General features: G+C 54.9%; 1 protein-coding gene across 1 annotated transcript in view; it reads left to right on the top strand.

Moving 5' to 3' along the window:
- TXNRD2 (thioredoxin reductase 2) overlaps window positions 1-23,044 on the top strand; it is a 47,016-nt gene that overhangs the window by 3,270 nt on the left and 20,702 nt on the right. The window contains exons 2-9 of the mRNA XM_046640479.1: window positions 3,926-3,982; window positions 4,341-4,485; window positions 5,077-5,151; window positions 6,944-7,022; window positions 7,524-7,586; window positions 13,396-13,466; window positions 21,972-21,991; window positions 22,617-22,708. Of these exons, the coding sequence (XP_046496435.1) occupies window positions 4,400-4,485; window positions 5,077-5,151; window positions 6,944-7,022; window positions 7,524-7,586; window positions 13,396-13,466; window positions 21,972-21,991; window positions 22,617-22,708 (486 nt within the window). The 5' untranslated portion in view covers window positions 3,926-3,982; window positions 4,341-4,399. The remainder of the gene's footprint in view (window positions 1-3,925; window positions 3,983-4,340; window positions 4,486-5,076; window positions 5,152-6,943; window positions 7,023-7,523; window positions 7,587-13,395; window positions 13,467-21,971; window positions 21,992-22,616; window positions 22,709-23,044) is intronic.

Raw genomic sequence — 23,044 nt, 5'->3', positions numbered from 1 at the left:
ATTGGGTAGACCACAGACTGTTTCTCTACTTGTCCTCTGATATTGGGTAGACCACATTCTTTTTATCTGCTTGTCCATTGATGGACATTTGGGTTGTTTCCACTTTTTGGCTGTTATGAATGATGCTGCTAGGAACATTCACGTACAAATTATTGTGTGGACATATGTTCTCATTTCTTTTGCATGGATACCTAGGAGTGGAGTTGCTCGGTGGTATGGTAACTCAATGTGTAACCTTTTGAGGAACTGCCAGACTGTTTTCCAAAGTGCAATAATGCAGATGGCTGCTCCGTTTTGTATTCCCACGAGCAGCGTATGAGGGTTGCGGTTTTCCACATCTTCACCAGCTCTTGTTATCTGCCTTTCTTATAGTCATCCTAGGTAAGTGTCAGGTGGCAGCTCATCGTGTTTTATTTGCATCTCCCTAATGATTACCGACATGGAGCATATTTTCGTGTGCTTATTGGCCATTTGCCTATCTATGAAGAAATGTCTGTTGAGAACCTTTGTCCCTTTTTAAATTGAGTTGTCTTTTTATTATTGAGTTATATGAGTTTTTTGATATATATAATCTGGATACTACACCGTTATCAGACATCTGATTTACAAATACTTTCTCCCATTCTGTGGCTTGTCTTTTCACTTTCTTAATGGTGTCCTTTGTAGCAGAAAAGTTTACTTTTGGTGCAGTCCAGTTTACCTCTTGTTTCATTTGTTGCTTATGCTTTTGGCGTCATATAGAAACAGTTGGCTACCCAAGGTCGGAAAGATTTATGCCTATATGTTCTTCTAAGAGTGTTACAGTTTCAAGTCTCACACTGAGGTCTTTGGCTCATTTTGAGTTAATGTACAAATGTGGTGTGAGGTGGCCACCGCAGGGTTCACAGGGACACCTTCACCTTGTCATAGTCTGGCCAAGGGGGCTTCTCCCGCTGTGCGTCTAGTACAAACCCTCGCACGGGCGCGCTTCCGCTCCTCCCTCCCAGCTTGTTCTAGCTTGTCAGACGTTTTACTTTTACATGTTATAAACCCCACACACGTTGTTATTATTTTTGTTTAAACAGTTACCTTCTTAAAAGATTTAAATAATAATAAAGAAATCTGAGGCCGGCCCTGTGGCCGAGTGGTTAAGTTCGTGTGCTCCGCTTTGGCGGCTCAGGATTTCGCCGGTTCGGATCCTGGGCGTGGACATGGCACCACTCATCAGGCCATGCTGAGGCGGCGTCCCACATGCCACAGCTAGAGGGACCCACAACTAAAATACACAACTATGTACTGGGGAGCTTTGGGAGAAAAAGGAAAAGCAAAATCTTTAAAAAGAAAAAAGAGAGAAATCGTACAGCTCTGCCCATGTAGTCCCCATTTCTGGTGCTCTTCGTCCCTCTGTGTGGAACTGAGTTTCCATCTGGCTCATTTTTCTTCTGCTCTGTGGACGTCTGTGAACATCTCTTGTAATGTGGCTTGGGGGTGATGAATTCTTTCAGCTTTTATATGTCTGAAGACACCTTTATTTTTCAAATACTTTCTCGGGGTACAGAATTCAAGGCAGACAGTTTTTCCTTTGAGCAATTTACAGATGTTGCCCCTCTGTCTTCTGCTCGTTTCTGATGAGAAATCTCCTGCCATCTTCGTCTCTGTTCCTCTGTCGTGTGTCTTTTTTCTCTGGTCGTTTTTAGGGTTTTCTCTTTTCGTTGGATTTGAGCTATTTAGTGATGGCGTGCCTTGGTGTAGTCCCTGATTGTTTTTCTGCCAGAGTTCATTGAACTTCCTGAGTCTGTGGATTTATACTTTTCATCAAGTTGTGAGCATTTTCAACCATTATTTCTTCAGATAATTGCCCTGTCCTTCCCTCTCTTTCACTTTGGAAGACTTTAATTACGTGGGTCTTGAAGTCGCCCCACAGCTCGTTAGTGCTCTCCTCATTCTCGGTGGGTTCTGGTCCTATGTTTTTAAATTCGCTAATAAAAGATTCTGCAGCGCCCAGGCCACCACTGACCCCACGCAATGTATTTTTCATCTCTTGTAATTTTCATCTCCGTAAATTTGACTTGGGTCATTTTTTGTATCTTCTACGTTGATTCTTAGCTCTTGAACATGTGCAATACAGCTATAATACCTCTCTTACTTTCTTTTCTGCTAATTCTGACATCTGTGTCAGTTCTTAGTTTCCTTTGACTGATTATTTTTCTCTTTATGGCTTATATTTTCCTGCTTCTTTGCATGCCTGGTAATTTTTGAACGGAGGCCAAACACTTTGAACCTAACTGGTTGGGTTCTGGATATTTTTGTATTACTAGAAATATTTTTGAGCATGTTCTGGGATGCAGGTGAGAGACAGTTTGATCCTTCCGGGTCTTCTGCTTAAGATTTGGTGGGCAGGTCCAGAGCTGTGCCCCATCTAGGGCTGGTTATTCTCAACTGCTGAGGCCTGACCTTCCTCAGCACTTACCTAACGCCCCAGGAAGGATGTGTTTTCTCCAGGCCGGCTTCTGGGAACAGGCGCTCTTCCCGGCCCTGTGTGAGCACTGTCTCCTCTAGTCCTTCTGGGTGGTTCTTTCCCGGCCTCGGGTAGTGTCCTCACACACCTGAGCTGACCAGGTGACCAGGTTCTCTGTGCAGATCTCTCCTCTCTGGTCCTTGCCCCAGGAACTCTGGCGACCTCAGTCTCCCTGGACTCTCGGCCCCTCTCCTCAGCCAGGGGTCTGCTGGACTCTACACGGACCCCTCCCTGGGCCGACTCTCCAGGCATGGGGCTCGCCTCGCTTCCTTCCTGTCTCTCGGAGATCGCTGTCCTTTGTCTCCAATGTCCAGTGTCTTGAAACCCATTGTTTCCCATATTTTGTCTGGAGTTTTGGTTGTTTCAGCAGGGAGGGTAGGCCTGGACCCTGTTGCTCTGTCGTGGGCAGTCATGGAAGTGGGTGTTGGCGCATCTGAAGAGTCTTTTTGGCTGGAACTTTTAAGTCAAGCACTGCAATCCCATCATTAATGAGCAGAACAGGTTTTTAATGAAGACTTCTAAAACTTTGTTCCAATTTTGGTTTCTGATGGCCATGAATCAAGTGTGTTCCGTAGTGTTTCAAACACTCACTGTCACAACGTTTCAGCCAGGTGTGCCCTCAGAGGCCGTGCAGTCCGGAGCCCGGGGTTGGGGGAGGCAGTGCCCCTGGCTGCCAAGGCAAGCCCTGCAGCCAGCCGTGGCTGGTTGGTGTCAGGGTGAGCCTCAGAACCGGGGATTTGCGGCCCAGGGGCACCCGCTGACTGCCCCGGGTGGCCGGGAGGCTCCAGCTAGGGAGTGCAGTTTCCAGTCGGGGTCTCACTCCCACTGTGGGGGCTGGCTGACCCTGGGCCTCCTGTGTTTCACTTCTGAGCCTCCGTTTTCTCACTACGAGAGTGAGGCAGCAAAGGCCCCCTTGGGGGCTCCGATGAGGGTAGATCTCCAGTGGAGGCCCCATGAGGTGTCTGCGGGGGAAGGGAGGAGGGGAGCAAGTCCACTAGGAGCGTGAGGGGGAGCCTCCAAGCCCGGGGCCTCTCCTAGGGAGCGGGTGCTCCTGTGATGCGTCCCAGTGTGCTCAGGGGGAGCACTGGACTCGTGCTGAATGTCTGGGCTTCGCCCCAGGAGGGGCAGCAGGCGAGGGAGGGCTGGGCCCAGTGCTGCTGAGGCGGGTGCACGAAGGAGGGCAGGGACCCCACTGGTCCCAGCGCTGCCACGGTGGGCAATGTGAAGGCTGCGGTCCAAGGGGAGGCCTGAGGGTTCCCCCTGGGGGCAGCAGGCACTGGGGGGCTGGGTACAGAGCTGGTGGGCAGCCACTGGCCCGGGTCTTTTCCTGCCCTCTTCTGGGCTTCGTGGGCCCCAAGGTGTCCCCAGCCCCGGCCCTGAAGCAGCTTCCTGCTTGTGCCTACCTGCCTGCTCCTCTTGTCATTCCAGCTGCTCAGCTGGGAAAGAAGGTGGCCGTGGTCGACTATGTGGAGCCTTCCCCCCGAGGTAGGCAGCCTCCGGCAGGAGCTGTGTGTCTGGGGAGGGGACTGGGAGGGGGCCCTGATTCACGTACAGAGGGCAGCTGAGCCCAGAGCCATTCACCCCCCGCTATGCAGAGTCTCTGGACAGCGGACAGCATCCTGTTTCTCGTGTGAGCGCCATTACTTTAAAGTTCCTTGTTCTTCTCATTTGAAAATGACTCTGAATACAATTACAGAGAGTAAATCCATGTGGCAGGGTCCACCTGGGCCATGTTTGAGTGAAAAACGACAACTTCAAGGAATTCTAAACAACTGTAGAAGAATAGGAAACCCTGTGGAGTCACCTGAATATAAATTTACATGTGCTCTTCCTACCGTGCCAGGCACCAGGTGGGGCCTCGGCGGCACCTGTGTGAATGTCGGCTGCATCCCCAAGAAGCTGATGCACCAGGCGGCACTGCTGGGGGACATGATCCGAGATGCCCCCCACTACGGCTGGGAGGTACCCCCGCTGGTCCCACACGATTGGTGAGGAGCCGGGCTGTGCCCAGCACTTTTCTGCTCCTCTTGGGGGAAGCGGAGGTCTCTTCATTCCCTTACCCTCACGGGCGCGTACTGCCTGCGGATGGGGCTCCCCTGGATGCTCTGCACCCTGAGACATCGGGCAAAGTCTGGGGACGTTTTTGGTTCTCACCACTGCGGGGGCTGCTGCATCGACTGGGGGGAGCCCCAGCATGCACTGAGCATCCTGTGGTGCACAGGACGCCCCATGAGGGACACTTCGGCCCGAAGGCCAGTGCTGAGGTGTGGGAGCCCCCTCAGCCTCAGCAGGCGGCCCTCCTGCTCACACGGCACACGGGCCCCTTCTTGTGCTCAGATGGCCTGGATCAGGGCCTTGGCCGTGTTCTGATGGCTCTGGACCAAAGCCCTCATTTTCCATGGGTCCAAAGCCCCACAGCCCCAAACCTGGAGCAGAGACAGCGGCTGTGGGATGGAGGTCACGTTTTTCCACCTTTAGAAACAGTTCATAAACACACTGTTTACATCCGATAGCCCGTTGTGAGACTACAGCTAACACTTCTGTTGTGGTTTTTAATGTTTTGTTTTGTGTGTTAACAGGAGGAAAATGGCAGCAGCTGTTCAAAACCATGTGAAATCCCTGAACTGGGGGCACCGGGTCCAGCTGCAGGACAGGTGCTGAGGCCTTGCCCGTCCCCGTGGCCTCCTCTGGATCATTTCATACCTTGACAACAGGGCTCAGTGATAAGATGAGGGGACCCTGTTGTGGATGGGGTTGAGCAGACAGTCAGTGGACAGGGCAAGTACCCTGGGAGTGGAAGGCTGCCCTGCTGGCTGCCACCTGCAGAGTCCAGAGCACTGAGGAGCAAGGGGCACGTTGACAGGATGGCCGGAGCCTGAGGCTGTGCCAGGGAGGAAGTGTGCTCGGGGCCAGCGCCAGGGAGCATGCAGGCCAGAGTGTGGGGCCTTGGTGAGGGCCACCCTAGTGGCCAGCTCCTTCCTCGAGGCAGGCAGCCTTTCTCCTGCCAGGGCCAACCTCAGTGATGTGAAGGATCCCAGTGGGCCCCACATGGCTGGTGCAGAGGCCCAGGCACCACTGAGTGAACCCCATACCTCACCTCTCACCTCCGGGCTCCCACACTCACTGCACACTTCCAGCTCCCCTGGCACGGATGAAGGGGCCTGGCATTGTCTGCTGGAGCAGATGTCCAACATGACCATTCCACTCTGAAACCGCCAGCCCCCGCCAGCCCTGTGGGGTCCCGCAAGCCAGATCCCCACACTTCCTCCCGCTGAAGTTTTGTCCCTGAGGAGTGGCTGCCAGGAGAGGTGCCTGGAACTGCCCTTGAGTTGGGCTGTTCCTTGCTCCGTGCCTTGTAGCTGTCCTGTGCCCGTGTGCGTGGTGGAGGGGACAGTGGCCCCTCAGAGGTCTGGTGGCTCATCTAAGCACCCTCTGCTTGGCCCCAAGGTGGTCTTCCTGGAGCTGTGAAGTAGGCAGCAGTTTTGTGCCCACAGACCCAAGAGCACTGAGCCAGTGAAGCCGGCCCATCACCCACCCTAGGCTTGCCCAGGGGTCCCCCAGGGAGCTAAGCTGTACTGTGTTGTTTCTCTTCCACGTGGGGCTCGGTGTCCCCTCGTGCAGTTTGCTGGAGGCATCGGGCTCTGCCATCTTTCCTGCTGGCCCTGGGCAGCTCCTGGGCAGGTGCCAAACGAGCCCAACCCCAGGCTGGCTCTGGAGCCACCTGCACAGGAGGCTGGAGCCCGCCTCATGTGTTTGTGGCCCCCGGCTGTCAGCGGGCTGTTGGATGAGTGAGGACTTCCACAGGAGCTTCCTGCAGCTCGAGTGGTGCCTGAAGGTGCCGGGCTTGCCCTTGGGGAGAACACGAGGTCAAGGAGGTGGTGAAGCCTCACCAGAGCTGCCAAGAAGCCCCCTGCAGCGCAGCCTTTGTAATGAGAAGGCGTGGGTCCTTTCTGCACACCCCACACCTCCGCTCCTGTGTCCTTGTTGTACCTGTTCTTCTGGCTTCACTGTCCCCTAAAGGCAGGAGGTGATGGATGCCTGGTGGGCACCCTCCCTTGCCAGGGGAAGTTGGCGGTTTGGGTGGCAGGGGTAACTGGGTGTGCGTGGGACCTCTGCTCCCTGGTGGGATGTGCCCAGGTGACAAGGACGGACCCCAGTGGAGGCCCGGCCACTTCTGTCATCACACACCAGGGCTGTAGTCAGACTCAGGATGGTGCTGAGCTGCTGTGTCTCTGCCTGGCAGCTGTGGTCACCATGCTCCAGGGAACAGCGAGTGGCCTGTCCCATGCTTCCTGACGCTTCTCCAGTCACCTCTTGCCTGACTTGAGCCATGGGCCATGGGCCTGAGCTCGCTTTTTAGCAATCTGCCCCATGCTCCCTGTTTAACCCAGAGGTGAGGCTTAATTTGCAGAGGAAATGTTTGAAAATCCTATTTTTATTTTGCAGAAAAGTCAAGTACTTTAACATCAAGGCCAGCTTTGTCAATGAGCACACGGTCTGCGGTGTCACAAAAGATGGGAAAGAGGTGAGAGCCCGATGGCCTGAGGGGGCCCTTGAGGCCATCCTCATGTTCCAGGGACCTTGGGCAGGCCTGGCTCCAGCTTTGCTCGGCCTCAGTGTTATGCTCAGTAACACGCGCTGCTGCAGTTGACACGACGGGTCCCTCTGAGGCCATCTTAATTCTTTACGAAGGAGGAAACGGGCCGCGTGAGACGCTGCCTGCTGCGCAGGGTGCCGGGCGGTCACCCCTTGGATGGTTTTGTGGGGACTTGAGGCACGCGATGCCCACAGGGTGCTCTGCAAACTGTGAAGTCCTGGGAGTTGAACGTCTCCCTGCCCTCTTCCACCTGTCCCCCAGACCCTTGGCGGGTTCCCCGCTCCGTGGGGCTCTGAGCTGCTGCCCACAGGTCAGCATTGCGGGCAGAGGTTGTCATAAGCACGCGTGGGTCCCTGCCCATGGCTGGGCCCTCTGCCCGGGTGACCGCAGCATATCTGTTTGACTGTAGCTTTCTCGGTTTATTCTCAGACTCTGCTTTCGGCTGAGCACATCGTCATCGCGACTGGAGGGCGGCCGAGGTACCCCACGCATGTAAGTGTCCCCAAAACACAGCCTTCGCGCCCACCCCAGCCACGGTCGTGGTCTCCAGGCTCAAGCAGTACACTGTTTACATAAGTGCCTCCCACACCAGCTGCCCTCCCAACTCTTTCCTATTGTTAAAATTTTTTTTTCTGTACTCAGTATTGTCACTTTTTATTATCTGATCTTCTCTTGAATCCACTCCGCTGAAGCAGGTCACCAGGGACCCCACACTGCTGACTCTTGAGAGCAGTTCTCACTTCACTGCTCAGCTGGCTTCTGGGGTGCCGCCAGATCTGTTCTCCTTGTTCTCAGCATCACTTACCTTTCCTCAGTTTCCTTTGTTGACTCCTCCTTTACCGCTGCTAATTCTAGGACATTTTCTTCCCTCCAAAGTGGAGCCCTGCCCCCGTTAGCAGTCACTGTCCACTCCCTGCTTCCCGCAGCCTCTGGCAACCACTGGTCCGCTCTCTATCTCTGTGGATTGGGCTATTCTGGACATTTCACCTAAATGGAATCAGACAGCATGTGGCCTTGTGACTGGCGTCCTGCACTTAGTGTGGTGTTTTCACCATTCATCCTTGCTGTAGCCTGTGTCAGAACTTCATTCCTTTTTATGGCCAAACAGTATCCCATTGTGGGGATACACAGGCACACCTCGTGTTATTGTACTTCATTTTATTGCATTCCACAGGTATTGTGTTTTTTACAGACTGAAGGTTTGTGGCAACCTCATGTTGAGCAAGTCTATCAGCACCATTTTCCTAACAGCATTTGCTCACTTCCTGTTTCTGTGTCACATTTTGGTAATTGTCACAGTATTTCAGACTTCTTCATTATTGTTGTAATTGTTCCGATGACGTGTGATCAGTGGTCTCTGATGTTACTATGGTAATTGCTTTAGGGTGCCAAAAACAGCACCCAAGTAAGATGGCGAGCTCAGTCGATAAATGTTTGTGTTCTGACTGCTCCACCAACACCCGTCTCTCTCCCTCTCCTCGGGCCTCCCTATTCCCTGAGACACAACCATTTTGAAATTAGGCCAATTAATAACCCTACAATGGCCTCTAAGGGTTCAAATGAAAGATGAGTCAGACGTCTCTCACTTTAAATCAAAAGCTACAAGTGATTAAGCTTAGTGAGGAAGGAATGTCCAAAGCTGAGATAGGCCAAAAGCTGGGCCTCTTGGGCCAAAAAGTTAGCCAAGTTGAGAATGCAAAGGAAAAGTCCTTGAAGGAAATTAAAAGTGCTGCTCCAGTGAACACAGGAGATAAGAAGGCAAAACAGCCTTATTGCTGATACGGAGAAAGTGTTAGTGGTCTGGGTAGAAGATCAAACCAGCCACAACATTCCCTTAAGCCGAAGCCTAATCCAGAGCAAGGCCCTAATTCTCTTTAATTCTACAAAGGCTGAGCGAAGTCAGGAAGCTGCGGAAGAAAAGGTTGAAGCCAGCAGAGGTTGGTTCATGAAATTTAAGGAAAGAAGCGTCTCCGTGACGTGTAAGTGCAGGTGAAGCAGCAAGTGCTGATGCAGAAGCTGCAGCGAGTTCTCCAGAAGGTCCGGCTAAGATCATTCATGAAGGTGGCCACTCTAAACAACAGATTTTCAGTGTAGACAGAACAGCCTTGGATTGGAAGAAGACGCCATCTAGGACTTTCGTCGCTAGGGAGGAGAAGTCAGTGCCTCCCTTCAAAGCTTCAGAGGACAACCTGACTCTCTTGTTAGGGGCTAATGCAGCTGGTGACTTGAAGGTGAAGCCTGATCATTTATCATTCCAGAAAGCCTAGGGCCCTTAAGAATTGTGCTAAATCTACTCTGCTGTGCTCCATACCTGAAATGACAAAGCCTGGATGACAGCACATCTGTGTACAACATGGTTTACTGAATATTTTAAGCCCACTGTGGAGACCTACTGCTCAGAAAAAAAGATTTCGTTTCAAAATGTTACTGCTCACGGTCGCCCTGACCTGGTCGCCCAAGAGCTCTGATGGAGATGTGAACGAGATGAGTGTTGTTTTCATGCCTGCTAACACAGTATCCGTTCTGCAGCCCATGGATCAAGGAGTCATTTTGAAATACATCTCGTAAGGCTCTAGCTGCCATGGATCGTGATTCCTCTGATGGATCTGGGCCAAGTAAATTGACAACCTTCTGGAAAGGATTCACCATTCTAGACGCCATTAAGAACATTTGTGATTCATGGGAAGAGGTCCAGATAGCAGCATTAACAGGATTTTGGAGGAAGTGGATTCCAGCCCTCATGGATGTGTTTGAGGGTTCCAGGCTTCAGTGGAGGAAGTAGCTGCAGATGTGGAAGTGGCAGGAGAACTAGAGTGAGAAGAGGAGCCTGCGGAGGACTGAACCGCTGCAATCTCCTGACAGATGGACGGGTGAGGAGCTGTTTCGTGTGGACGAACAGAGAGAGTGGTTTCTTGAGATGGAATCTCCTGGTGCAGATGCTGTGACGATTGTTGAAACGACAACCAGGGATTTAGAATCTGACATAATCTTAGTTGGTGAAGCAGCGGCAGGGTTTGAGAGGATGGACGCCAGTTTTGAAAGAAGTTCTCCTGCGGGTAAAATGCTGTCGAACAGCATCGCACGCTGCAGAGAAATCATTGGTGAGAGGAAGAGTCAGTCAGTGCGGCCAGCTTCACTGTTGGGTTATTTCAGGAAATTGCCACAGCCACCCGAACCTTCAGCAACCCCCGCCCTGATCCGTCAGCGGCCATCGGCACCGAGGCCAGACCCTCCACCAGCAAAAGGATCACGACTCTCTGAAGGCTCAGATGATGGTTAGCATTTTTTAGTAATAAAGTACTTTTTAATTATGTACATTGTTTTTTTAGACATAATGCTATTTTACACTTAATAGACTACAGTGTACATAAACATAACTTTTATATGCACTGGGAAACTGAAAGATTGGTGTGACTCGCTTTATTGCAATATTCCCTTTGTTGTGGTGGTCTCAAGGTCTGCCTGTACTGTATTTTGTTTATCCGTTTGTCCACTGACGGACATCTGGGTTGTTTCCACTTTGGTTGTCATGGACAGCACTGCTGTGGACACCTGTGTTGCAGCTTTTCTGTGGATTTGAGTTTTCACTTCCCCTGGGTGTGTACCTAGAGTCGAGTTCCTGGGTCACAGGGTCTGTGTTTAACCTTTTGAGGACCTGCCAGACTGTTTTCCAAAGCAGCTACATGATTTTACGTTCCCGCCAGCAGTGTGTGAAGGTCATACTTTCATGTTACTTCGCATGTCTTAGAATATTTTTTGAAAACCGAACATTTCAAATGAAGTAATGTGTTAAGTCTGAAATCAGAATCTCCCTCCACCATAAGATTTTGTTCATTGCTGTTTGTTTGTTGGGCGATTTTCTGGACTAATTTTGTAAATCTTTATTGTTTGTCGCTTGAGGCCACTGAAGTCTCTGCTCAGTTAGCTTAGTGGTCAGCTAACAACTGGATAGAGTTCCTTCAACGCTGGGAGCCTAGCATTTCCCAGCCTTTGCCAAGGCCCTGTGGGCGTCTGGGGCACACCTTCAACGCTCAGCCAGGTAGCAGAAACTCTGCCTTAGCTTTCACTTCCTACCTGGACAGAGCCCCAAGGGCAGCCAGAGGTCAGAGTCAGGGCCATCCCAGGCCTTGCCCAGGTGTGTGCACGGCCCAGTGCGCACGCCCAGCCTTTGAGATCCCCAGGAATGTGCTGGAGCTTTTCAAAGCCCCTGTGGACATCTCATTCCTCAGCTTTTCCCTTTAAGCTTTTGGTCAGTCTGTTGTCTGCTTCAACTGTTATCCATCACGACCGTCAGCTGTGATGTCAGGTCATTGGGCAAATCCCCCCCGAGGAGAGGTTTCAGCCCCGGGCAGGTTCGAGCGAGGCCAGATGGAGACAGGCCTCTGGAGTGGGTCTTCCAGGAAACCTCAGCAGATCGAACAGTGGCTATTCTTTGGGAAGGAGCTTTGAAAGGCTCCCGCTGTGTTCCGCTCTCTCTGGTACTGTCAATTTTCAAGGCTACCGCTGAGCTGGGGGATGGCACTAGTGTAAGTTAGAATTCCACAAAACTCACCATTCTTACCACGTATCAGCTGTTTTTCTTGACTAAATGTTCCCTGTGTTGCTGTGCACCTTCAGTTTGTTTCCGGAGCTCTGAGGAAGTTGGAGCTGACCGTTTCCCCAGCTCTTCTGCTGTCTTTATGGAGGGGTGAACTTTGGGAGGGCCTCACTCCACCATTTTCCCTGACGTCACCTCTGCCCAGTCTTAAGTGGGGGGGCTTCTCTGCCCTCCCTCCCACAAGGAAAGTGGAGCTGAGGAAGAGGACCCAGCGTTGGACTGGGGGGAATGGGAAGCAGGAAGGAGAACAGAGGGGCTTGGCCAAGGCTACCTCCTCACAGGTCTCCCAGGGGCCCGGGGAGCTGAGCTCCCCGAGCCCTGAGCCTCCACATGGGCTGCAGCAAAGGGCACCAGACTGACAGATCCCACAGGCTGGAGGCCACTCCTGCCTCTTGTGTAGACCCAGACAGAGCATGGAGGGGGGACGAGCAAGGGAAGTGGTTCTGTTTCTTCTCAGATGCTTAAATAACCTTCATTCAGTTCTGTGCTTTCTCTAGAAACTGGGAACAGAGGGTACCGAGGAAAATGTGTACGTCCAGGCCTCAGAGGGCCGCCAGACCTCCCTTCTGGCCCTCAGGCCAGCAAAAGCAGCCTCCAGAGAGGGCCAGGCAGCTTGTGCGTAGTGGTGGCCCTTGGGCAGGCTGCACAGCTCTGTAGGTGACAGGGTGCTGCTGTTCAAGGTAGCTACACCAGACGGGCAGAGCAGGTGACCATCAGTGACCCCTCACCCAGCAGCCAGGCCAATGTTGGTTCCGCTTAAAGCCCCCGAGGCCACGGTCATCTCCCGGGAGCCAGGCGGTCATCTTGACTCCTTTGAGGCACCGGGCCAAACTGCACATGTGCTTGAGCCAGGTGGCCCTGTGGAGGGGACTGGCCTGGCCCCGTCCTGCTGGGCCTTGGCAGGGCAGCTGCCAGTGTCTCCACTTGCCCAGAGCAGGATGAAGCAGGAGCTGCCGGGTGCTGGAGGAGGCGGCTTAGATGCCCTCTCCCCTCCACTGCCTGCCCAGGACGACCCCGCAACAAGGCTTGCTTATGTTCCAGTCCCTTTGATTTTCAGACCTTTCGGTTTTCCTTGAGCAAACCCGAGAAATTCCTGACTTTATTTTTTTTGCCAATTGAAATCATAAACTGTTTGAAATCCGTTTCCTCTCCACCAGCACATCTTATTCACGGGCCACTACGAGGGCACCTGTCTCTCTGCCTCCCCACCTGCTTAGCGGCCCCTCATCAGGCCCTGAGGGGATACGGGGTGGTCTGTTCAGTGCCTGGGCACAGGGCCACCCGACTGGCCCCGAGGGTGCCTGGCGGCATCCAGCCTTCATCCTGGTGCCCTTAGAGCCTGCCAGCCCCTCCACACCCTGCCTCACTCTGCTCCTCTCCTCTCCTCCCCTCTGCCCTGGGTCTGGATCAAGGGGAGAGTCCTGGGGAACAGAGAAGAAAGACCCACTGGCTGTGCCCCAGCTCCCTGGCCGCCTGTCACAGCCAAGGAGTGCCCGGTGTGTCGCTGCTGGGCAGGTGGTGCACTGACTTAGATATAGACAGATCACCCGTCCCCAGAGGCCACAACCTGAAGAAAAGTCTGCAGAGCAGGGAAGTGCACCCACACGTGAGCTGGGGGACTCTGGTTGAGTTGTGTCTGCAAAATGGACATCCTCCTCATGCCAAGTGGTGCTCTCCTCATACTGGTCCTTCTTTCTCGGATAGATCGAAGGTGCTTTGGAATATGGAATTACCAGTGATGACATCTTCTGGCTGAAAGAATCCCCTGGAAAAACGTAAGACCTGATGTGTGCCTCCGTGGGGCCCTCTTTCTGTTCACTGTTGTAGGTGTCAGGGCTCCTTGGAGCCCTGTGTTGGACCTTTTCCCTCTCTACCTGAAATCAGGAAGGAAGCCCAGTACCCGTGCCCCTTGCAGGACTGTTGACACACTGTATCCTGTGACTGTCTTGCAAGTGGTGACTTGACTCACATAAAGTGAATCAGCCACTTATTGCCTACAACAGTGGTTTTCAAACAGGGTTCCCAGGAGTTCCATGGTTCCAGCTGGCCCTGTCAGAGGCATCAGGGATGGAGGGCATTCAAGGAGGGGAGAGCAGGGTCCGGCCCTCCTCTGGCCTCGGTCAAACATCCCCACTTTCCTCTGGTTTTCGCCTTGGGCTTCCCTGAAATCTAGCAAAGGCTCCACGGCCCTCAGAGCACAGCCCAGTTGTGGAGGTGAGACCGGCAGCGTGAGTGGTTTTACAGTCCCCGAGCAGGTGGAAATGCACGAAGTTCAATACTGCACCCACAGAGCAGCTGTTAGGGTGGCTCCAGGTCCAGACAGCTCTTGCCTTTGGGTACGGAGGGGACCTCGTGCTCGCATGGACCAGAAAGGCCAGCAGAGGGCAGCAGAGGCTTGGCCATCAGCAGCACTTGGCTGCCTTGGGACTTGCCTCCAAGAGACTGTGTGTGGGACAGTGTGCCCGGAGGTGGACAGGCATGTGTGTGCAAGTATAGGTGTGGGGGAGTGTGTGCATGTGTGCTGTGTGCATGCTGAAGTGTGTGTGTTGTGTGCGTGTGTGTGTCATGTGTTCTGCTTGTCGTCATTGTTTCCTACTTCACAACATGTCTTTGTTTGGTGCTGGGGCTTGATTCCCTTGAATGTACGTGGCGGTTTATTTTATCTTTCCGCCATTTGCAAACATCTCAGTTTCTCTTTCTCGGTGTTATAAGATGCTGCACTGAAAACCTTTGGGGTACGTCTTATATACATACACATATACAGTGCCTCTTATGCATTACACATGCCTGTCGGGTATTTCCACAAGTAGAAGACGCAGGTCCAGGGGTAGGTGCCCTTCACACCACGCGTTTTGCTAACACGCCTCCTCCTGGTGGGCCGCACCAGCCTAACCGTGCACTGTCCGCCTGCCTCCGCTCCCGCCTCCTCGGGCATCCGCTTGCTCCTAAGGCATAGAACTGTGCACTGAGCGCTGTGCGCTCCTGCCTGAGGCACGTCGGGTCCCTCCCAGTTACTGCGGTCAAGCTCACACAGGTTTGTGTCCCGTTGTCCATCGCCTTCTGCTGGTTCCCCAGGCTGTGCTTTACCTCTTGACTTGCCGATAGTTTTTCATGCAGAAGTTTTTAATTTTTAAGTTGTGACATTCATCACTTTTTCCCTTTATGTCATAATTTTTGGGTTATTTGTTCTTTTATCTTTCACTACCCAGTAGGTTAAACGTGGCCTGGTTTTGTTTGTGTCTGCTATTAGTAGTCATCTTTTCGTGTGCTTATTGGCCATTTAAAATTGAGTGTGTCTGTCTGTGAGTGTGTGATGCGTGTGTGTGAACTGTCAGCTTGGTCTTTGGCCTGCTTTCTATCTGGTTTTTCTTTTTCTTCTCACCTTCCAGCTGGTGTGCATATTACGCTGTGACCCCGTGTCGTTTGTATTGCAGATTTTCTCAGCTTGTCACGTCTTTTAACTTGTGCAATGGACAAATTTTGTGTGTGTGTATAACTTAGATCTCTTTTTACACTTAATGGCTTTTAGATTTATTGCATGTTCAGGAAGGCCTGCCCCAACCCCAAGGTTGTTTTTGAAAAGAAGCCCCTGTATTTTCCTTTAGGCCTTCCGCAGGTCGGACTTTCTTTTGTGTCCTCGGGTGTTAGCAGTTCCCTGTGGTGTGGCGCAGTGGAGACCAGGCTGCCGGGTTCCAGCATCACTGACTGCCTGGCCTCTCGAGCCAATGTGACAGCTCCGTCCCGGGGGGAGTCGTCCTGCTCTGGCCCTTGACTTGGCTTTCCTGAGCCCCTGGTGCAAGTGCCTGGCAGAGTCTTCAGATCTTCTTAGTTTGCTTTCACGTTGATCTCTCTGAGTGGAATGTAGACACACTGCCAGCCACTCCGTAGTAGTCTACTGAGCCCCGGATTGAAACAGCCTTAAACGTGCAGCTGTCTGGGGCCAGCTCCACACACGGGGCTTCTCCTGTGAGGCATCTTGGCCCATCACTGAAAGCCAGCATTTTTTGAATCCTGGTCTTTTGTCAAATTAGTTCTTGTATGTTTCCCTGGGGTTTTGTTTGTTTGCTGCTTTCCCATTACATTTTAAAAGCAGCATCTCCAGCTTCCAGGAAGGGGTCAGATTCTGGTGTTGCTCTTTCTGCCGGCTGTTTGTCGGAGTCGGGGTGTGCACAGAGGCCAGCCTGGGCCGCAGCTCCGGGCTGCGGAGGGAGGGAGCCCAGGCGCAGCGGGTCCTGCGGCGCTCTGAGAGCGGGCCCTGGGCACGGCCGCTCCTCTGAGACCAGGTGCCGGGGCCGCAGCCGCTTGGCCGGGAAGACACGGCCCCAGATATTTTGGTCAGGAAAGAAACTGCAGTGTTTATTTTCTTCAGAAAAAAACATTTAGAAGATTTTTTTTAAAAAAGCTCTCTCGTTTAGAAGGAATCTAGGTATGTTATTGTTTAAGAAAAAAAGTGTTTGCAATGTATCAGTCACCCGTTTCGTTCTGAGCATGATTTATGTGAGGAAATGGCTTTTTTAAAAATTAAGCTGGAGATATATCCCTGTACGATGCTTCTGTGAAAATGCGGCTTTTGTCCGCGGCTGTTAATGCAAGTTGTAACAGTGCGATACGGGAGTCAGTGTTTACATGTTACATTCCTCCCCGCAGTCAAAATAAGCCCGGAGGGTCTACAGTAGCATTTCTGTATTTTATCAGCTTGGGCTGGGGCTGAGGGGGAGGCCTCCGCTCACACTTGGAGGGGCTGTTTCTGCCAGATTTATTTGCCTTATAAATATTCCCTGTGTTTATTTTAACTCGCCTTTAGAATGGAGCTGAAATTAATATGGACCCCAGGGCTGCCCCCTGGCCCGGAGTGCTTCCCGCGGCCGGGCGGGACGTTCTACTTGGCCCCATCCATCAGGCCCGCCGGTGGCCGAGGGTGCCCAGCGTGCCTGGCCTCCGCCTGCAGTGGGCACCATCTCCCCTGGCCAGCTCCCCAAGGCCTGAGGGAGGCTTTGATGGGCATGCCGGGCCCCAGTCCCTTGCAGGTTCTGCAGCATGCACAGGGCACCCCCTCCTCGCCACAAGGGGGCTCGGGCAGGGCGTGTCTGTGTGGGGCACAGGGCCCAGTCACTTCAGACCTGGCAAGTCGAGCCCACGGTGGGGCTGTGTGCATACTCGGATACCTGGCCCCTTCTGTCACTAAATACTCTACCCTAAACGCCAGCCAAATTGCAAACCTGGGTCCCTTTGTTCATAAGATTGTGCCACATAAGCGTGCCCATCGGGAAATCGTGGAGAATCCGCTTGTGTATCACAACTCCAAGTTCTTGCGGCCCTGTGGCCTCCTGGGGTCGTCCACGCCGCCTTTGCCCCCGCAAGTCATCGTGCTGTGTGGAGCCCGCGGCCACAGAGGCATCCCCCTCAGAGGCCAGCAGGAGCCCCTGCTGCCTCTGCTCCCGCCAGGGCTGGGGAGCCCAGGGCTGAGAGGGCACAAGGGCCCGCGAGCCCAGGGGTAGAAGGCAGCCCGAAACTCCACCTTCACCCCACAGTTGGCCTGGTGTGGAAGCCCTGGAGGTCAGTGTAGAAAACCCCAGCAGACACGGTGTAGGCATGCGCCCCCCAGTGGGCGAGCAGACCCTGAGCAGCACGCAGCCTTGCCGCCCCGAGGCTGGCCTTGTCTGCGACCTGTTTGCCTTTTCCCTCCTCTGGTTTCTTCACTTTTCTGTGGAAATGCAGGACAGGCTGAAGAAGTGAGGAGGATTCTGGAGGAAGGACAGGGGCCCCTGGGCAGGTAGCAGGAGCCCCTTTGGAAGGAATGCTGAGGGGAGGGACGGCCACTCCTGGAAGCTGCCCCCCGCCAGTGGAGAGATGGGAGCACAGAGAGGGTGCACAGCCCGGGGCGGGGCAGGGTGGGGGGGGAGGCTTGGAGGTGACATGCAGCCCAGCTGTTCAGCCCAGCCACCCCCTGGCAGGTGGAGGGAGCAGGGTGGGCCTACTCCCCGATTCCTTCACGGAGGAGGAGGCAGGCCCTGAGTGTCTGGATCCAAGTGCACCCCGAGCAACCTGGCTCCGCCTCCACCCCACGCCTGCTGATCTCCTTGCCCGCCTGGAGGGCCGCCTCCCTGCCAGGCTTCTGCAGCCAGGCCGCCTGCTGGGGGCTTGGGCCTGGCTGCCCAGCCTGCCCAGGCCAGGATCCTCTGGTCCCCGCCTCCTGTGACTCTTCAGGTACCCTAACAGTGGGAAACCGAGGTCGCTCTCCTGCAGATGCCCTCACTCCCTGGCGGCAGGTGCGTGTGTGCCTGGGCCTACCCGGTGCCTGGAGGCCAGCTCTCTGCAGAGTGGGGCTCTGAGCTGGCGGCTTTGGGCAGATTTTGGTGTTGCCACCTTTCTCTGACAGCAACAAGGACGTGAATGAGGCCGGAGCCACCTGGGGTGGCTCTTCCCCCACGTTGGACCTACAGGCGACTGAGTTGCCATTTCCAGATAACAGCCAGGACCCTGTTGTTCTGCTGCCCACCCAGGTAGCCCGGGTGCCCTTGAAGGTCTGCAGAGCGAGGGACTGCCCCACCCCTCCCGCGCTGCCCGACCTGTGCGCCAGCCTGGCCTGCCCACTCTCCTCAGCTGTGTCCCAGCCCGCCCCTTCCTCTCGTGGGCCCGGGGCTCTGGGAGGCAGCGGCAGCCTTGTGACGGGCGGACTCTACGCGGCCTGCAGAGGTGGCTGTGGAAGGAGCTTTCGTTTGACCCTTATTGTTAAGTCCAGAAGCCAACCAGCACTGTAATCATTTTTCTCTCTTTCTAAATGTGAGAGGGAGAAGTAAATTTTATCTCGCGAAGAACCATAGCCATTTATTTAGGAAAACTCACTGTGGCTTTTTGCATTTTCTGTTTAACCTCCACATTCGTTTGGTGTGATATCACGTGTCCAGCAAAGGAGGGACCAGCCATCTGCTGGGACTTGGCTACCAGCTGGTTAAAGCCGTTGAGCGTCCCATGCGTGTCCCTGTGGCTGAGACGCATAGGGCGCAGAGGCTGAGGAATGCACCTCCTCGAAGTGGCATGATTCCCAGGGCCAGAGCCTCAGGGTGGCATCTGTTACAGGGCCGGAACATAGAGGCTCTGGCTGGTGGTGGTGGGCCCAGCGTCAGGCCCTAGCGGGGAGGGATGGAGCTGGCAGTCCCAGGCAAGCTCAGAGCCAGCCCCACCGGGGAGGAGGCCTTGGGGCCCCCTGTGCTGCCTCCCTGGGGCACCTGGGCTTGGCAGCCCGTTTGGCATTTCCTGCACTGGTGAGACTGCCAAGGGGCCCACTGCCGCTGTGAGCCCTCACTTTGTGTGGGTGTCCCCTTGGGGAGTGGATCAGGGGCCTTCAAACTCGAGAGGCAGGTGGAGAGCTCTTTAAGCCGAGGCTTCATGAGCCTGAAGTAAGTCTTTTGTTTCTGCTTCCTCCCCCTTCAGATTTTGAACAAGAAAGCCTGCCGTGTGATCAGGCTAAGCCCCTCGTAGTTATACCTTCGCATAACACGTTCACACACCAACAAGCACAGAGAGTGGAGCTGCCCAGAACACACAGACAAGTGAGTCAGGCTGTGAGGGTGCAGGTAGTGACTTCCAGCGTGGGCCGGTGCCCCTGTCTCCGTCTCTCGACGTACTGATAAGGCGAGTTATCCAGCCCTCGGGCTCACTCGGGCCCTGCCCCCAGACCCCACAAGCTGGTCCCTAATTTCTGTGGCTGCCAGCACCACCGTCTTCCATGGTCATCCAGGCCAGGGGTCTCCAGCGGCCAGGGTAGGCTGAGCTGTAGTTTCAAGGCTACCTGTAAAAACAACACGGTGGCCTGGTCTCTGGTGCCCTCCAGCCCTCGGGATCTGGGGGCTGTAGTATCTGTCTCCATTTTTGCTCCAGCATCTTGCTTTAGCCCATCTGAAGAGAGTTCTCTGGTTGGGTTCTTGGATCCTGCATTCTTCAAAGAATAATCATTATTTGATAAATTGAGGGGAGCGCAGAGTGTTGGTAATCTTTGCTCATGAAGACAAGAAGAGGCCCAAAGTTACCCTCAGCACAAGCGGGATGCCTGCTCGTGTGTGAGGTTCCAGTCACACACGTTCGGTCAAGGACACCCACAGAGGAATGGCTGGCTGGCGCCTGCCTCCTCCCAGATGAGCCCTCTGTCGGTGACTCAGAGCTGGTGGCCTGAGGGGTGGGGGCACCATGACTTTGAGGTGGGAGTGGGAGGCCCAGGGTGCTGAGGGGGCTCCGTGGGAGGAGCTGGGGATTTGGCGCCTGCCGGCCCTGCCTCTCTGTCTAGCTCCCTGTCCGCGTAGTACAGGAGGTTGGGGAGGCACCCGTGGGCTGCAGAAACAAAATGTTTTTGTCAAAATCAGGAGACCATGTTGCTGCCTTGGATAGGGCAGTGGTATGAGGGCCTGGGCTGTCCTGTAGGCTGCAGGCTGTACCTAGCCCACCCTGGGTAGGAGGGTCTGCTCTACAGAGACAGGGAGGCTCTGAGACAGGCAGGGGTAGCCCATGTGGTGACAGAGGGGCTCCACCTGGCCCCTGCACAGCACGTCTGCCCACGAGGCAGTCGACCCCCGCCATCCCCACCACTGGAAGCAGGGAGCAGAGGCACTGAGTGTGGGCACTGATGCTTTTACCCAACCTTGTTCTTACATTTAGGGCAGGATATTCAAAGCGGCTGAAGACTTTGTATTTTAAGTAACTCATAATTTCATATCTTAAAGAAAGGCTTATACTTTTCACCATGGGCACCCAGTTCCAGAAAGGTCAGCTTTCGTAGTTTTGAAAATGTACCTGCATGTAGACGTTTGTGTTATATATGCACGTGTGCACCTGTGTGTTGGTTCTTAGGCATTGCCAGCCATGTGGAGTCCCGAGTGCACGTCTGCGCTCCTGTTGGGTGGGTCCCAGCATCCCCCTCGACTTCCTCACAAGCCGAGCTTGTCCACTCAGTCCAGATGTGAAACCCGGTGCCTCTGTCCCCAGCTCCTGCGAGGAGGCCGTGTGCCAGCTGCTTCCCGCAGGGCACCTGCAGGGCTGCTCCATGGGGTGCGCCGCTTTCTGAATGGATTATCTCACTAGTACCTGCCGGGATTAGTGCTGACACTGCGCTTATCCATCCTGACATCGCCTCCTCTGCTCAAAGGCTGGAGGGGTGATCTGACAAGCCCACCCACACGTCGCTGCCTGAGCTGGAGTTTCCATTCTGTGTTAGGTTCTGTGCACATGTGTGTGTGTGCATGCGTGTGCATCTGTGTGCATGTGTGTGTGCATGCATGAAGTGTCTGGAGCTGAACAACAGGAGGGGATTGATACTACAAGGGCAATTTTTTTTTTTAAAGATTGGCACCTGAGCTAACAACTGTTGCCAGTCTTCCTCTTTTTTTTTTCCTGCTTTTTCTCCCCAAACCCCCGCCCAGTACACAGTTGTATATTTTAGTTGTGGGTCCTTCTAGATGGGCACGTGGGATGCCGCCTCAGTATGGCCTGATGAGCGTGCCATGTCCGCTCTCAGGATCCAAACCAGCGAACCCTGGCCTGCCGAAGTGGAGCAGGTGAACTTAACCACTTGGCCACGGGGCTGGCCTTCAAGGGCAAATATTTTAAATGACTCTGCTGTGTCCCACTGTCCTGTGTCCCCTCTCCCCTCAGGTGCCTGCACCCTTCTCAGGGGAGCTGGCTCTCCTGGCTCTGGGTCTGTGTTTGGTGGGTGTGGGCCTTCGAGCCTGGCCTGGCCTGCTGGCCCCAGAGTGTCCTGCCTACAGATGATGCTTTCCCAGAAGTCCCCCGCTGTCCGGTGCCTCCGCCTCCTGCACAGCATCTCTGTGTCCACCCTGGCCGTGAGAGGTCCAGAGGGGCCCTGTGGCAGAGCTTACCTCAGGACAGAAGGAAAACCTTTCTGCTGCTTCTCACCAGGCTTTTCTCAACACCTCTGTGGGATCCGTGTGGGTCCCGCTGCTGGGGCCTTTCACGTGACATGTGCTGTTTTGTCACTGACCACTCACATCTTTCACCACTGGGCCATTTCCTGATTCCGTGACAGTGTTTGTCATGTCGTGTTTCACAGCTGGAGCCCCTGGGAAGTAGGTTTTGTGCCTTGGGACAACCTGTCTGAACAGTTCGCCTCAGCTGGCTCATCCAACGTGATGCATCAGCTGACCGAGCACCTTGCGAAGGCTGCAGGCCTTCCCCGCCACAGAGCCGCACTGGGGACGGCTGCTCATGCATCGTGCTGGGCCACATGAGGGCCTCACCTCTGTCCTTTCTCTTGTCCGTTCCTCCAACAGGTTGGTGGTCGGGGCCAGCTGTATCCTTTGCTCGCATGCAGGTGACAGACGGCTGTGCTTGCAGCCCTGAGTGGAAGCCTGGTCCCAGAGCCCTGCCCTGCTCTCGTCTCCGTCGGGGGCGCCCTGCCGCCCAGGGCCGGGCCCTCACAGGGCGCTCGGATGGCGTGAGGCCAATGCCTGTGGCCGGGGCTTCCTGGAGGCTTCCCTGAGCCACATGAGGCAGGCGGCCCTCCCTGGGGGCAGCCCCTCCGGGCACATCCTCCTTTCAGGGAGGGTCTGGTGACGAGACAGGGAGCTCCCCGGGGCAGGAGTGGGCCAGCGGGGGAAGGGGGCGGCGCTGACGGCAGCCTCGTGTCTCTCATGGAGGAGGCTTTGCCTTTCCATCGCCATGTGGACCCCTTGGGCAGTGGGCCTGGCCTGGAGGCTGACAGGCCTGCAGGGGGCCTGGACAGGTGCCCGAGGAGGCAGATGCCGCCTGGCTCTTGACGCTGGAGGGAGCCGCGGGGCTGTGGCTGCTGCAGCCTCCGCTCACCCGGGATGCTCTGAGGGTGGCATGTGGAGGGTCTCTGAGCTGGCGGGGGGTGCCGCGGGCACCGGGCTCCCCAGGTCAGACGCCGTCAGCATTCCTTAGCCCGCCCCTGGCAGACGTGGCCCTGGAGTGTGCCGGCTTCCTCACCGGGCTGGGACTGGACGCCACCGTCATGGTGCGCAGCATCCCCCTCCGGGGCTTCGACCAGGTAGTGTGTCATGGGCCGATCGCCTGCCCTGTGGCTCTGTGCCCCGAGGGGCCGCCCCGGCTGGGCAGGCGCAGGGGTGGGCTGTGAGGGAGGTCTGGTCTGTAGAAACCGGCCCTGGAGTTCAATGAGGAGATTGTGAAAGATAAAATGCCCGTGGGCGTGTGGCAAGCAGGGGCCAGCCCTGGGGTGCCTGTGGCCTGGCGCCCTCCCGTCGCCCCGTTGGGGAGCGGCAGGCGCGTGGGGCAGAAGCGCTGCCGTCCCCGCACTGCCCCTCTGGAGCCTGAGGGCGCTGCCTCGCCAAGGGCAGATGGGTGAGGCCTGGCGATGGCTTGGCAG

The sequence above is a fragment of the Equus quagga genome, chromosome 15 (assembly GCF_021613505.1).
Source record: "Equus quagga isolate Etosha38 chromosome 15, UCLA_HA_Equagga_1.0, whole genome shotgun sequence".
NCBI lineage: Eukaryota > Metazoa > Chordata > Mammalia > Perissodactyla > Equidae > Equus > Equus quagga.
The sequence above is the reverse complement of the archived record's forward strand: the minus strand, read 5'-3'. Positions and strand labels throughout refer to the sequence as shown.